Source organism: Lampris incognitus, chromosome 10 (genome assembly GCF_029633865.1).
Source record: "Lampris incognitus isolate fLamInc1 chromosome 10, fLamInc1.hap2, whole genome shotgun sequence".
Lineage (NCBI taxonomy): Eukaryota > Metazoa > Chordata > Actinopteri > Lampriformes > Lampridae > Lampris > Lampris incognitus.
The window spans coordinates 1,089,807-1,103,492 of record NC_079220.1 but is presented as its reverse complement, the minus strand read 5'-3'; the positions used below and the strand labels follow the sequence as shown (position 1 = coordinate 1,103,492).

The 13,686-nt window shown below is 43.8% G+C and overlaps 1 protein-coding gene across 1 annotated transcript in view; it reads left to right on the top strand.

Moving 5' to 3' along the window:
* LOC130119133 (integrin alpha-3-like) overlaps positions 1-13,686 on the top strand; it is a 143,917-nt gene that overhangs the window by 54,304 nt on the left and 75,927 nt on the right. The window contains exons 10-12 of the mRNA XM_056287550.1: positions 5,116-5,281; positions 5,489-5,682; positions 7,891-7,979. Of these exons, the coding sequence (XP_056143525.1) occupies positions 5,116-5,281; positions 5,489-5,682; positions 7,891-7,979 (449 nt within the window). The remainder of the gene's footprint in view (positions 1-5,115; positions 5,282-5,488; positions 5,683-7,890; positions 7,980-13,686) is intronic.

The following is a 13,686-nucleotide window of genomic DNA, read 5'->3' as shown; positions in this document are numbered from 1 at the left end:
GACGTTAAATATGGTGTATCTCAGGGCTTGGGTCTTGGCCCTCTACTTTTCTCTCTTCATATTTCACCTCTTGGCCAAATTATACGCAGTTATAGTACATTACTTTTCCATTTGTAACCCAGGATTGAGATTATATAATAAATAGCCATAGAGTAATGAATAGATAAATAAATAAATACCAGTTGATACATACATAAATAATTGATAGTAATAAATATTTTACCTAAAAACAACTGAAATCCATACCATTTGGTTTATATTAATTTCATGTGAAGTTAAAAATGTGTTGACAATACCTTTAATCCAACCCTCCCTGCCCCTTTAAAATGCCTTGTGCAGTGTGCGCCCGGCTCAGTCCCCAGAACGGACTGGCTGCACGAGCCCTGCTCAGTAAAACCCGGAGCGGACTAGCTGTGACCAAGAGCAAACAGAAAAAGATATCTGCTGAACATTCGATGAAAATCTCTCAGAAGCATCTGAAAAGTGAAGATAAATACTTATAAAACCGAAGTTGTGCCTGTGGGACAGCCACAGAACGGTTTTGGAGAGTTTTGTTATAGTTTATGTCGAATTTCATTGCATGTGCTAGCCTGTGGAAGCAGCTAACTGTGCTAGCCTGCAAAAGTACAGCAAGCTAGCTGACGTCACAAGCAGAACCATTATAAAGACAAAGCCCAAAAGTATTTCCGTTGTGTGGTGAAATATTGTTTATTGTGATTTGTTGGTTATGGACTGTTGATGAGAGGACTGTTTTGTGCATGGCCTGTTATGCAGGCCAGGTTTTGTTCCCCCTCCGGGAAAGTCTTCTCAGGACCACGACGACGACGGATTCTTCTTCTGTGTGTGCACGTGAGGATGGTGCACACATGGCCACTAGATGGGGCGAGCCCCACCCAAGGAACCCCTACCTATTAAGAGGACATCTGGGTCACCTCATCTACACCACCTCCATGCCCCACCCAAGGAACCCCTACCTATTGAGAGGAAATCTGGGTCACCTCATCTACACCACCTCCATATGGTTTGACCTACCTGAACAGACCGTTGTTCCATCTTTCTGGTAGGATTGTGGAACTTTGGATTTCTCATTCTCAGTGAGGAAGCTGGACTGAGATTACAGAACTGATTATTCAATTAAACTTGAACCACAAGGACTACCCAAAGATTTAAAGGGTTACTGTCTTTATTTTCGTTTTGGTGTATTCTGATTGTTCAAGTTGATCTTGATTGTTGTTGAGCTTGATTGATGTTTCTCCTGTGAAAAAAGAGTGTTAAAGGGTTGGTCACCTAAAAAAGGTATTAGTGAATTTAAAGGTTAAAGTGAAATTATACTCACCTGTAGTCACCTAGAAGGGAAAACAGAATGTAACACTTATCTCGTACCTGAAAAAAGGAGATTATACTTACCGGTCATCCGCACCTGAAAAAGAAAATAGAGTTAACTCAAGATAAAATAAATAGATCTAAACTTCAAATTAGTGATATAAATAGACGTCTAAAACTTAAAAGAACTAAAATTGATTAAATCAACCTAAAAACTTGAAATAACCTATTCTAATTTATAGAAAGGGTTAAATAAGAAACTGGTAACTCACCTGGTTTTGTGTAGCCTACCTTGTCAATACCTTTTGTGTGTGTGTGTGTGTGTGTTATTCAGCGCTGTTGAAATTGCCGGCTTGTTTATACTTTATCCCCTGTCTCTGCTCTACTACTTAATTGACATACCACTCCCTCCGAGCCTAGAACTGGTCCAGTGGCTTCTAGCTGTCTTTATAGTGACATAGGTGCTACACATCGCTATGCTGATGATACTCCGCTGTATGTGCCTATAAGGGCTGATGACCATACTCAAATCACTATCTTGGAGGCCTGCTTGGCTACTGTGAAAAACTGGATGTCACTTAACTTTCTGCTTTTAAATTCAGATAAAACCGAGATGCTGGTCATTGGCCCTGCTAGACACAGACACCAGTTTGATCAAGTAATGATAACAATCGACAACTCTGTGGTTTCACAAAGTGTGGCAGCCAAAAATCTTGGTGTTACGTTTGATCCCAGCCTTTCCTTTGATAAGCACATTAAAGGAATCACCAAGACTGCCTTTTTTCACTTACATAACATAGCAAAAATTCAGTCTTTCCTGTCCATGGCTGATGAAGAGATTCTAATACATGCATTTGTTTCATCCAGACTTGATTACTGTAATGTTCTGTTCTCAGGTCTGCCACATGCTGGTACTAAAAGTCTTCAGATGGTTCAGAATGCTGCTGCTAGAATCCTAACTTAAACTAGGAAATTTGACTATATTACACCAATTCTTGCCTCCCTTCATTGGCTTCCTATCCATGTTAGAGCAGAATATAAGGTGCTTCTGCTGACTTATAAAATCCTAAATGGGCTGGCCCCATCCTCCCTGTCTGATCTCCTTAAACCTTACATTCCTCTCGAGCTCTTTGCTCTCAAAATATGGGGCTCCTGTGTGTACCCAAAGTTAAAAAGAAGTCAGCTGGTGGCAGCAGGGCCTTTTCCTATTGGGCCCCGTTCTTGTGGAATAACCTGCCTGCTGCCATCAGACAATCAGAGTCTGTTGAGTCCTTTAAATCCAAACTTAAAACTCATCTTTTTGCCTTAGCCTACAATTAGTTGCCTTTAAACTGAGTACTTCACAACCTGTACTGCATGGCGGGTCAGTTTCTGTCTCAATGAATTTACCAACCACTGTTCTGCCGACCAGATTATAGAGTCTAGATTATAGACTACTGCAAACTGTTCTCTTCTCTCACATGTCTTTTCTCTCTCTCTGAATCATGTCTTTTCTCTCTCTCTTCTTCTGTGTGTGTGAATGGTGTGATGTGAGTCTCCCTTGTGTGCACGTGCAGTCTGTCCTCCTCCCAGGTCTCCATGGTGATGGTGGTCACCACCTGGACACTGCTTGGCATCCCCCCACCACATTTTCTTTTTATATCTTATAAATCCATATAATTTTGTTATCATATTTCAATGTTATATCCCTCTCTCACTAAGATGTGTGACTGTTTTTTTTTATGCTGGCCACGTGGCTCGAGTCCTGGGCTGTTCCTGTGGCATCTGGACACTGGTTGGCATGCTCCTCATCATATTCTTCATATATTTTATAATTCCACTATAATTATGTTTTCCTCTTTCAATGTTGTATTGTGTAAATGAAACACAACATAATGTCATGTTGTGTGTCTTGGGAGAGAGATCCTCCTCTGGTGCTCTTCCTGAAGGTTCTTCCTGTTGTTTCTCCCTGTTAAAGGTTTTTGGGGAGTTGTTCCTTATCTAATGCGAGGGTCTAAGGACAGTATGTTGTGTTGCTGTAAAGCCCACTGAGACACATTTGTAAAATTGACTTGATGCATGTTTTCCAAACACCGCGTCTCAGTTGCTTTCAAACCCCAAAACACACTGCACCAGAAGTTGGTCCACCCCAAGGACCAGGTCCCCCGGCACAACCAGAGCAATATAGTGTAGCTGTTAAGTACCAGGAGGATTGTCCTGACTTGTATATTGGGGAAACCAAACAGACGCTGGCCAAGAGGATGACACAACACAGGAGAGCTAACACGTCAGACCAGGACTCCACAGTCTACACCATCTACAGACCAGGACTCCACAGTCCACACCATCTACAGACCAGGACTCCACAGTCTACACCATCTACAGACCAGGACTCCACAGTCCACACCATCTACAGACCAGGACTCCACAGTCCACACCATCTACAGACCAGGACTCCACAGTCCACACCATCTACAGACCAGGACTCCACAGTCTACACCATCTACAGGCCAGGACTCCACAGTCCACACCATCTACAGACCAGGACTCCACAGTCCACACCATCTACAGACCAGGACTCCACAGTCCACACCATCTACAGGCCAGGACTCCACAGTCCACACCATCTACAGGGCAGTGGCCACTCTTTCAAGGATGAGGATGTGCACATCCTTGACAGAGAGGAACGCTGGTTTGAACGGGGAGTCAAAGAGGCAAATGGGGAACGACCATCCCTGAACCGAGGGGGGAGGGGGGGCTAAGAGTACCTCTGTCACCATCTTACAATGCTTTGATTGCAACCATTCCCCAGTCCTCTGTGAATAGTACACATGACCACTGTAACTCTAGTTAATGGCCACACCCATATTTGCATATGAAACTGGTCATTGTGCCACTGTATTGTTCATAAGGGTGGGGGTACCTGCAGCCACTGTATTGTTTATAAGGGTGGGGGTACCTGCAGCCACTGTATTGTTCATAAGGGTGGGGGTACCTGCAGCCACTGTATTGTTTATAAGGGTGGGGGTACCTGCAGTCACTGCATTGTTCATAAGGGTGGGGGTACCTGCAGTCACTGTATTGTTTATAAGGGTGGGGGTACCTGCTGTCACTCTATTGTTTATAAGAGTGGGGGTACCTGCAGCCACTGCATTGTTTATAAGGGTGGGGGTACCTGCAGCCACTGTATTGTTTATAAGGGTGGGGGTACCTGCAGTCACTGTATTGTTTATAAGGGTGGGGATACCTGCAGTCACTGTATTGTTTATAAGGGTGGGGGTACCTGCTGTCACTCTATTGTTTATAAGGGTGGGGGTACCTGCAGCCACTGCATTGTTCATAAGGGTGGGGGTACCTGCAGTCACTGTATTGTTTATAAGGGTGGGGATACCTGCAGTCACTGTATTGTTTATAAGGGTGGGGGTACCTGCAGTCACTGCATTGTTCATAAGGGTGGGGGTACCTGCAGCCACTGCATTGTTCATAAGGGTGGGGGTACCTGCAGCCACTGCATTGTTCATAAGGGTGGGGGTACCTGCAGCCACTGCATTGTTCATAAGGGTGGGGGTACCTGCAGTCAGGTGAGGCTGAGGAGGTCACCTCGAGGATGGTGAAACGTGTGGGTGTGTCAGTCCCCGTTGTGTCCAGGTGAACTGAGAGAACCTTGTGGGATGTTTGTCACCTGGGTTGTGCAGCATAGCGACAGCTTGATGTGTTAGTAAATGTATATCTTGATGTGTTTATTATTAGGTACTGTATATTTTGGTAAATTGATGTACTGATGTATTGACAGATGACTGTATTGATTGACAGGCGCACCTAAGGACAGTAAGGAGGATGGGAGGGGCTCTGTCATGTTGGCTGAGAGGAGGCGGGGGGCGCGAAAGGAGGCGCTGCATCTCCTTCTCACACTCCGAGGAGAACAGATGGGGAGTTACTACGGCAATGCTGTGGCTGTCACTGACCTCAACAATGATGGGTAGGTGCGTGCGCGCGCACACACACACACACACACACACACACACACACACACACACACACACACACACACACACACACACACACACACAAATGCAGGCACTGGTTATTTACAATACTTGGAGCACATCTGACTGCTTTTCTTTTCTTTCTTTTTGTTTCTGTTTTCTTCTCTTCCTCTTTTCTGCACTTCCTTTCTCTCCTCCAGGTGGAACGACCTTCTGGTTGGGGCTCCTTTCTTTTTTCACCACCAGAGGGAGGAGGGGGGGTCTGTGTATGTCTACATCAACCGAGGCGGCCATCTTTGGCCCCAGTCCACCACCACCCTGCGGGGGCCCCTGGACTCCGGCTTCGGCATGGCGCTAGTGGCTATCGGAGATGTCAACCAAGATGGCTTCCAGGGTGAGTACATGAGATAGGACGGGTGTAGATGGGGAGTCACCTGAACCCATCCACATGTCAACTCCTTGGAAAGAATGTGTGGGGCCAGACAAGAGAACAGCACCTCCAACACTGTTTCCTCTTAATAATCCAAAACCACCTCCATGAAAATAAGTTTGTCACTTCCATGTGAATTCCATAAATACACTATGTCTTGATGCAAGTTTATTCAGTTTTATTTAAATTAAAACAAGGTGGCTTCCTGGTGCACAGTTGTTTGTTACGGGACAAAATTATTTCTTTGTATTGTATTGTGTCATATCATATCTTATTGTGTCATATCGTATTGTATCATATCATATTGTATCACATCATATCATACCGTATCATATCTTATTGTATCATATCGTATTGTATCATATCATATTGTATTGTATCATATCGTATTGTATCATATCGCATTGTATCATATCGTATTGTATCATATCGTATTGTATCATATCGTATTGTATTGTATCATATCGTATTGTATTGTATCATATCGTATTGTATTGTATCGTATCATATCATATCATATCATATCATATCGTATCATACCGTCCATATCATATTGTGTCGTATCACATCGCATCGTATTGTATTGTATCATATCATGTCGTATCATATCGTATCGTATCATATTGTATCATATCGTAACATATTGCATCATATCATGCTGTATCGTATCATATCGCATTGTATTGTGTCATATCGTATCATATCATATTGTATCGTATCGTATCATACCGCATTGTATTGTGTCATATCGTATCATATCATATTGTATCGTATCGTATCATACTGCATTGTATTGTGTCATATCGTATCGGATCATATATATATCATATCATATTGTATCGTATTGTATCATATTGTATGGCATTGTATCATATCATATTGTATTGTATCGTATCAAATTGTATTGTATCGTATCATGCCGTATCATATCATATTGTATCGTATCATATCTTATTGTATCATATTGTATCGTATCATATCGTATTGTATTGTGTCATATCGTATCGGATCATATATATATCATATCATATTGTATCGTATTGTATCATATTGTATGGCATTGTATCGTATCAAATTGTATTGTATCGTATCATGCCGTATCATATCATATTGTATCGTATCATATCTTATTGTATCATATTGTATCGTATCATACCGCATTGTATTGTGTCATATCGTATCGGATCATATATATATCATATCATATTGTATCGTATTGTATCGTATTGTATCATATTGTATGGCATTGTATCGTATCATATTGTATTGTATCGTATCAAATTGTATTGTATCGTATCATGCCGTATCATATCATATTGTATCGTATCATATCTTATTGTATCATATTGTATCGTATCATATCGTATTGTATAGTATTGAATTGTATTGTATCATATCCGTATTGTATCATATCGTATCACATCATATCGTGTTGTATATTATCATATCATATTGTATTGTATTGTATCATATCGTATTATATCATATTCTATCATACTGTATCATATCATATTGTATAATATCATATGTATCACATATTGTATCATATCGTATTGTATCACCCCACTTTTCCAAGCCGTCCCGATTGCTGCTCCACCCTCTCTGCCAATCCGAGGAGGGCTGCAGACTACCACATGCCTCCTCCGATACATGTGGAGTCACCAGCTGCTTCTTTTCACCTGACAGTGAGGAGTTTCACCAGGGGGACTTAGCGCGTGGGAGGATCCTGCTATTTCCCCCAGTCCCCACCGAACAGGCACCCCGACCGACCAGAAGAGGCACTAGTGTAGCAACCAGGACACATACCAACATACGGCTTCCCACCCACAGACACAGCCAATTGTGTCTGTAGGGACGCCCAACCAAGCCGGAGGTTACACATGGATTTGAACCGGAGATCCCCGTGTTGGTAGGCAATGGAATTGACCGCTATGCTACCTGGACGCCCGAGTAGCACTACATTTCTGGTTGATGGAGGGAATCAGACAGGGTGTTTTGGTCCCATTCATTTTTCCATAGAGGAGAAACTCGATGGATTCAGATGTTCCCTGAAGGACTTAAATGACTTTGTCAATTTAAATGAAGTACTAAAATCTGAATAAGTTAAAGAATTTAAATAGAAACCCTGGTTATCTGTATTCACCTTCTCTGGATTTACGCTGTGTTCTGTAGACTTTGCTGTTGGGGCTCCTTTCCACGGAACAGGAAGTGTTATGATCTGGACAGGGAATGCCGAGGGCATCTCACCAAAACCCAGCCAGGTGTGTCCTAAACACACACACACACACACACACACACACACACACACACACACACACACACACACACACACACACACACACACACAAACACATCATCATTATCATCATCATCGATGGTCACTCGGGGTCGAGTATGACTGTCCTTTTGGGTCTCCAGGTGGGCGTAGAGGCAAAGCCTGGAGCCACATATTTTGGCGCGATGTGAAGAAGTGGTTGAGGATGTGGTTTGGGCCTTTCTGGTAACTCGCTTGTTTCTGAGTCTGCACTTGTTTTCAGTAGCACGGTGGAGGTCAAGGTTGTAGCGCACAGCACCCTCACAGACAGCCAGTCTCCAGGCATTTGTTTTTTGCTCTTTGTTCCCAGATGTTAAGGCCGATGCCAAACCTTTTGGTGTGGGACTTAGTAGCAGGGTATTGATATGTCTGTATAGTGTAGGTCCACCTGCCCTCAGTACTTCTGCCAGTATTTCATCAAGACCAGCTGCCTTGTTGACTTTCATCTTCCGATGGCATCCTGGACTTCTCTTAGTCTAGGTGGTGCTACCATGTCCTCCTCTTTGGGTTGTTGAAGGAGTTGATGGCGAGCATCCATCTCAGGGATAGAGTCCCAGTTTAAAAGGTCCTGGTAGTGCTCTTTCTACCTCTCTTTGATTGACTTGTTTGTTAGCAGTGTGTGCCCATCTTTGGAGTGAAGGGGGTTAGACAGCCGTAGCTGGGGCCGTATATTTGGCTAAGATCAAGAGTAGTGTGTAGTAGCGTCGAAGAAACCTCTGTTATCCCTTGAGTCTTCACGGTGTTGGATCTCAAGGGCCTTCTTCGTCCACCACTGGTTCTTCAATTCCCTGACCTGGCTTTGAACGGGTGACTTACTCTTGCATGGGCAGCTCTTTTATTTTGACAGTTGATGTCACTCTACCAGATAGTAAAGGCTTGCCTCATCATGTTGATTAATCGTTGGATTTCCAGGTCATTCTCATCAAACCAGTCTTGGTGGCTCGTCATCTTATGTCCAAGAGTGGTTTTACAGATGCTAGTGACTGCAGTCCTGAACATATCCCAGGGGCTTTCAAAATCATCTGGATACTGCTTGGGCATTGATGCACTGAGCATGGCCTGTAATTGTTGACGAGAGGGGGTATCAGTCAGTCAGTTGTTCTAGTTTGAGCTTTGGGCAGCTCTGCTTTTTCTGCATCCTTCTTTTCAGGTGAAGATCGATGGACAGGGTGGAGTGGATAAAGCAGTGGTCAGTCCAGCAGTCATCTGCCCTGATCATCACTCTGGTGTCAAGTACCTCCTGTCGGTCTCTATAATGGATGATAATGTAGTCAATGAGGTGCTGAATGTTAGAAAGAGGGTGCCTCCAGGTTCATTTAAATTTGCTCTTCTGGCAGAAGAGTGTGTCAGTGATGGTAGGCTGTGTTCTGAGCATGTTGTTAACAGCAGGATGCCATTGGAGTTTGTGTTTCCAACTCCTTCCATGCCAATTATGCCTCTCCACAAGTTGTAGTTTTGTCACACTCTGGCATTGAAATCTCCAAGCAGGATTTGTTTTTCCTCCTTGGGGACTTTGATGAGAACATTGTCCAGGTCAGCATACATATACGAATACGGAATACATATGTGTGAATGAGAGGGAGGACAGTGGAATGATGAGGATGCAAGGAGTAGAGAAGATGACGATGTATGAGTTTAAATACTTGAGGTGGAGAAGGCAACGAAAAAGGAGTATGGTGAGTTGCATGAGAGGTTGGACACTAAGGAAGGAGAAAAGGACTTGTGATTTTGGGCTATACAAATAAAATTGACTTGACTTGTACCTATTGACTAGACAGAGGGACCGAGCTGGGAAGGATATGCAGTATGTTAGGGCAATGAAGAATAGTGATGGAAATGTGCGGACAAGTGAGGAGAGTGTGTTGAGAAGTTGGAAGGAGTACTCTGAGAGGCTGATGAATGTAGAAAATGAGACAGAGAAGGTTGGATGATGTGGGGATAGTGAATCAGGAAGTTCAGTGGATTAGTAAGGAGGAAGTGAGGGCAGCTATGAAGAGGATGAAGAGTGAAAAGACGGTTGGTCCAGATGACATACCTGTGGAGGCATGGAGATGTTTAGGAGAGATGGCAGTGGAGTTTTTAACTAGATTGTTTAACACAATTTTGGAAAGTGAGAGGATGCCTGAGGAGTGGAGAAGAAGCATAGTGGTACCAATTTTCAAGAATAAGGGTGATGTGCAGAACTGTAACAACTACAGAGGTATAAAGTTGATCAGCCACAGCATGAAGATATGGGAGAGAGTAATAGAAGCTAGGTTAAGAGGAGGAGAGGTGGTGATCAGCAGCAGCAGTATGGTTTCATGCCATGAAAGAGCACTACAGATGCAATTTTTCTTTGACAATGTTGATGGAGAAGTATAGAGAAGGCCAGAAGGAGTTACATTGTCTTTTGGATTTAGAGAAAGCTTATGACAGGGTGCTGAGAAAGGAGGTGTGGTATTGTATGAGGAAAGCGGGAATTGCAGAGAAGTATGTAGGAGTGGTGCAGGATATGTATGAGGGCAGTGTGACAGTGGTGAGGTGTGTGGTTGGAATGACAGATGGGTTCAAGGTGGAGATGGGATTACATCAAGGATCAGCTCTGAGCCCTTTCTTGTTTGCAACGGTGATGGACAGGCTGATAGACAGGCAGGAGTCTCCATGGACTATGATGTTCATGGATGACATTGTGATCTGCAGCGAGAGTAGGGTGCAGGTGGAGGAGAGCCTGGAGAGGTGGAGGTATGCACTGAAGAGAAGAATGAAAGTCAGTAGGAGCAAGACGGAATACCTATGCGTGAATGAGAGGGAGGACAGCGGTATGGTGAGGATGCAAGGAGTGGAGGTGACAAAGGCATTTGAGTTTAAATACTTGGGGTCAACTGTCCAAAGTAACGGGGAGTGAAGAAGAGAGTGCAGGCAGGGTGGAGTGGGTGGAGAAGACTGTCAGCAGTGATTTGTGAAAGAAGGGTACCAGCAAGAGTTAAAGGGAAGGTTTACAAGATGGTAGTGAGACCAGCTATGTTGTATGGTTTGGAGACAGTGGCACTGATGAAAAGACAGGAGGTGGAGCTGGAGGTGGCAGAGATGAAGATGATAAGATTTTCATTGGGAGTGATGAAGAAGGACAGGATTAGGAACGAGTATATTAGAGGGACGGCTCAGGTTGGATGGTTTGGAGACAAAGCAAGAGAGACAAGATTGAGATGGTTTGGACATGTGTGGAGGAGAGATGCTGGGTATATTGGGAGAAGGATGCTGAATATGGAGCTGCCAGGGAAGAGGAGAAGAGGAAGGCCAAAGAGGAGGTTTATGGATGTCGGGCATGAAAATCACTCACCTTTCGGCGAAATTCGCCGTTTTGAATCCAAAATAGGTGACCTACATGAATCGTGTAGATCCGATGAAAAACTATTTTAGGGGGGGGGGGTGTATGGACTGGACATGGAGTTATACACGAGAGCGCGGAGCCATGGTGAGTTGGCCTATCGAATTCGAATTCGCCTTTTTCATTGACCAAAATATTGCCCCTACGAGCGCGAGGGGCCTCGCGTCACCAGTCTTCTCTGGGAAGGTACTGCTACCCGATTGGTTCGTGAAGTGCGAGTGCAGCGAGTGCTTGTGCTGACCAAAGCGACTGATGGAGCAGCGCGCGGGGCTGAGCATTCCATGGGGCTGAGGGAAGACGACTCTTTGGGCTAATGTTAGCTGACTGATGCCTGCCTGACTGAATTTGGTGAGCGTTTCAATCATTTCAATATTTCCTGATGTATAACGTTACTCAGGAGCTCTGTTGACATAGCCTAGTCCTACATGATTTCAGGTAGCTCATCTGTCACTAGCTAGAGATTCAATAAAGAACCCACGTGTCATCGGCGCATACGTTAACTATATTCCACACAGACAGGTGGAGAGATTTGCGTCTTGTGGAAAATTGTTAGCTAGCTAGTTAGTAGGGTAACGTTAGCTAACGTTAGCTTACACCGTATACGCAGCAGACTAGGTTGTATAGCTAATGTTATCCCACAAAAAGAAACACGATGAACGTTAACTGTTGGCTAATTCTCAAAATCTCTAAAACCCATTTCAGGACGTGTGGACTGAGGAACTGGTGCGGTGGGAGGCTGAGGTAATGTTAACGCTAGCTAGCTAATGTTAGCTAGCTTTTTGTGTTCTAAGCTAACTAACTCACATTGTAGAATCTGAGTCAACAAATTAGCTAACGTTACGTTAGCGAACGTTAACAATATCATACTTTCACTGTCCTATGTGTATGTGTCACAGGACAGGCTTATATCAAAGAACTGGACTGTAACCATGGAGTTATGAGTGGCGCAAGCCTGGGGGCGCTCTAGTGCCTGGCTGGTCCAGGATCACACTAAAGCGCAGGCGAGCGTAGCGAAATACATCGTGTAACTTTACCACATTCACAGAATTATGTTGAGTAATGTTAGTCAGCGGAAGGGACGTAATGTTACTTATTAACCTACTGTATTGTAACTGTAAATACCGGATACCTTTTAATCTGAAATCCAACTATGTATGTAGGCCTAACATTGTGTGTAAAACAATTTTCAATTTTACTCCGTGGGTTAGGGTAACGTTAGGCCTATAGTCTAAGTTACTTATCTGAACTTGTGAAACACTCGTTTACACATCTGATTTCAAGTGGACAGATATCTGTATAACATGTAACGTCAGATCCAAGTGTGAACAACCACCGCTTATCAATTAAACTAGAGGTTAACCCTGCTAACGTTAACATTGTTTTTCCAGAATGAGTGTGTTAGGAGAGAAAGATGCTCCTCTTGTAGAACAAGTGGATGCAGGCATAAAATGCAGCTGGAATTGGTCGTGGCTTAAACTAGAAGGGAACATAAGAGTGAAAGAACAAGAGCTCTCATTCCATCTGTCAGATGTCTTCCGGAAGATCAATAAACAAGGATTCGCACGGTGCATTCTCTGCCAAGAAGATATAAACTACACCCATACACATGTTGTTAGTATTCCTATCTTGTTTTGCCATTAGTACCCTCTATTAAAGCTGCACTCTTGCGCATTTCATGAGAGAAGTTGTCAGTCTCGTTTCTTATATAGCATAATGTGAACATATACATACTGTCTTGTAATTGTGCTTGATTTTTCTCTCAAAGTGCACCAGATTGATGCATTTAAATATAAAATGTTCAACATTTTCTTCCGGGGGAGCATGCCCCCGGACCCCCCTAAAGGGTCATATCCTTCTCACCTTTTTCACCCCTGACCTGTTTTCATGCCTGGATGTGGTGAGGGAGGACATGCTGGTGGCTGTTGTGACAGAGGAAGATGCAGAGGACAGGAAGAGATAGAAACAGATGATCTGCTGTGGCGCCCCCTAACGGGAGCAGCCAAGAGTAGTAGCAGATTGACCAGGTTGGCATAGAAGGTCTCCTTTACTTCATCTTGTGAGTCATGGGTTGTGTTGGATTGTATGCACTTGAGGACAGTGATGCTTTGGTTATTTACAAGCACCAGTTGTGTCATCAGGCATTCACTGATGCCCAGAGAAAGCTCAGCAAGGTGGAAAATGAGGCTGTTTTTGATGACAGAGCCAACACAGTGGATCCCTGGGTCATTAGCTGCTTTTCCTTTCCAGAAGAAAGTGTAACCACTCATTCAGCTGCCCTTGGTCAGCC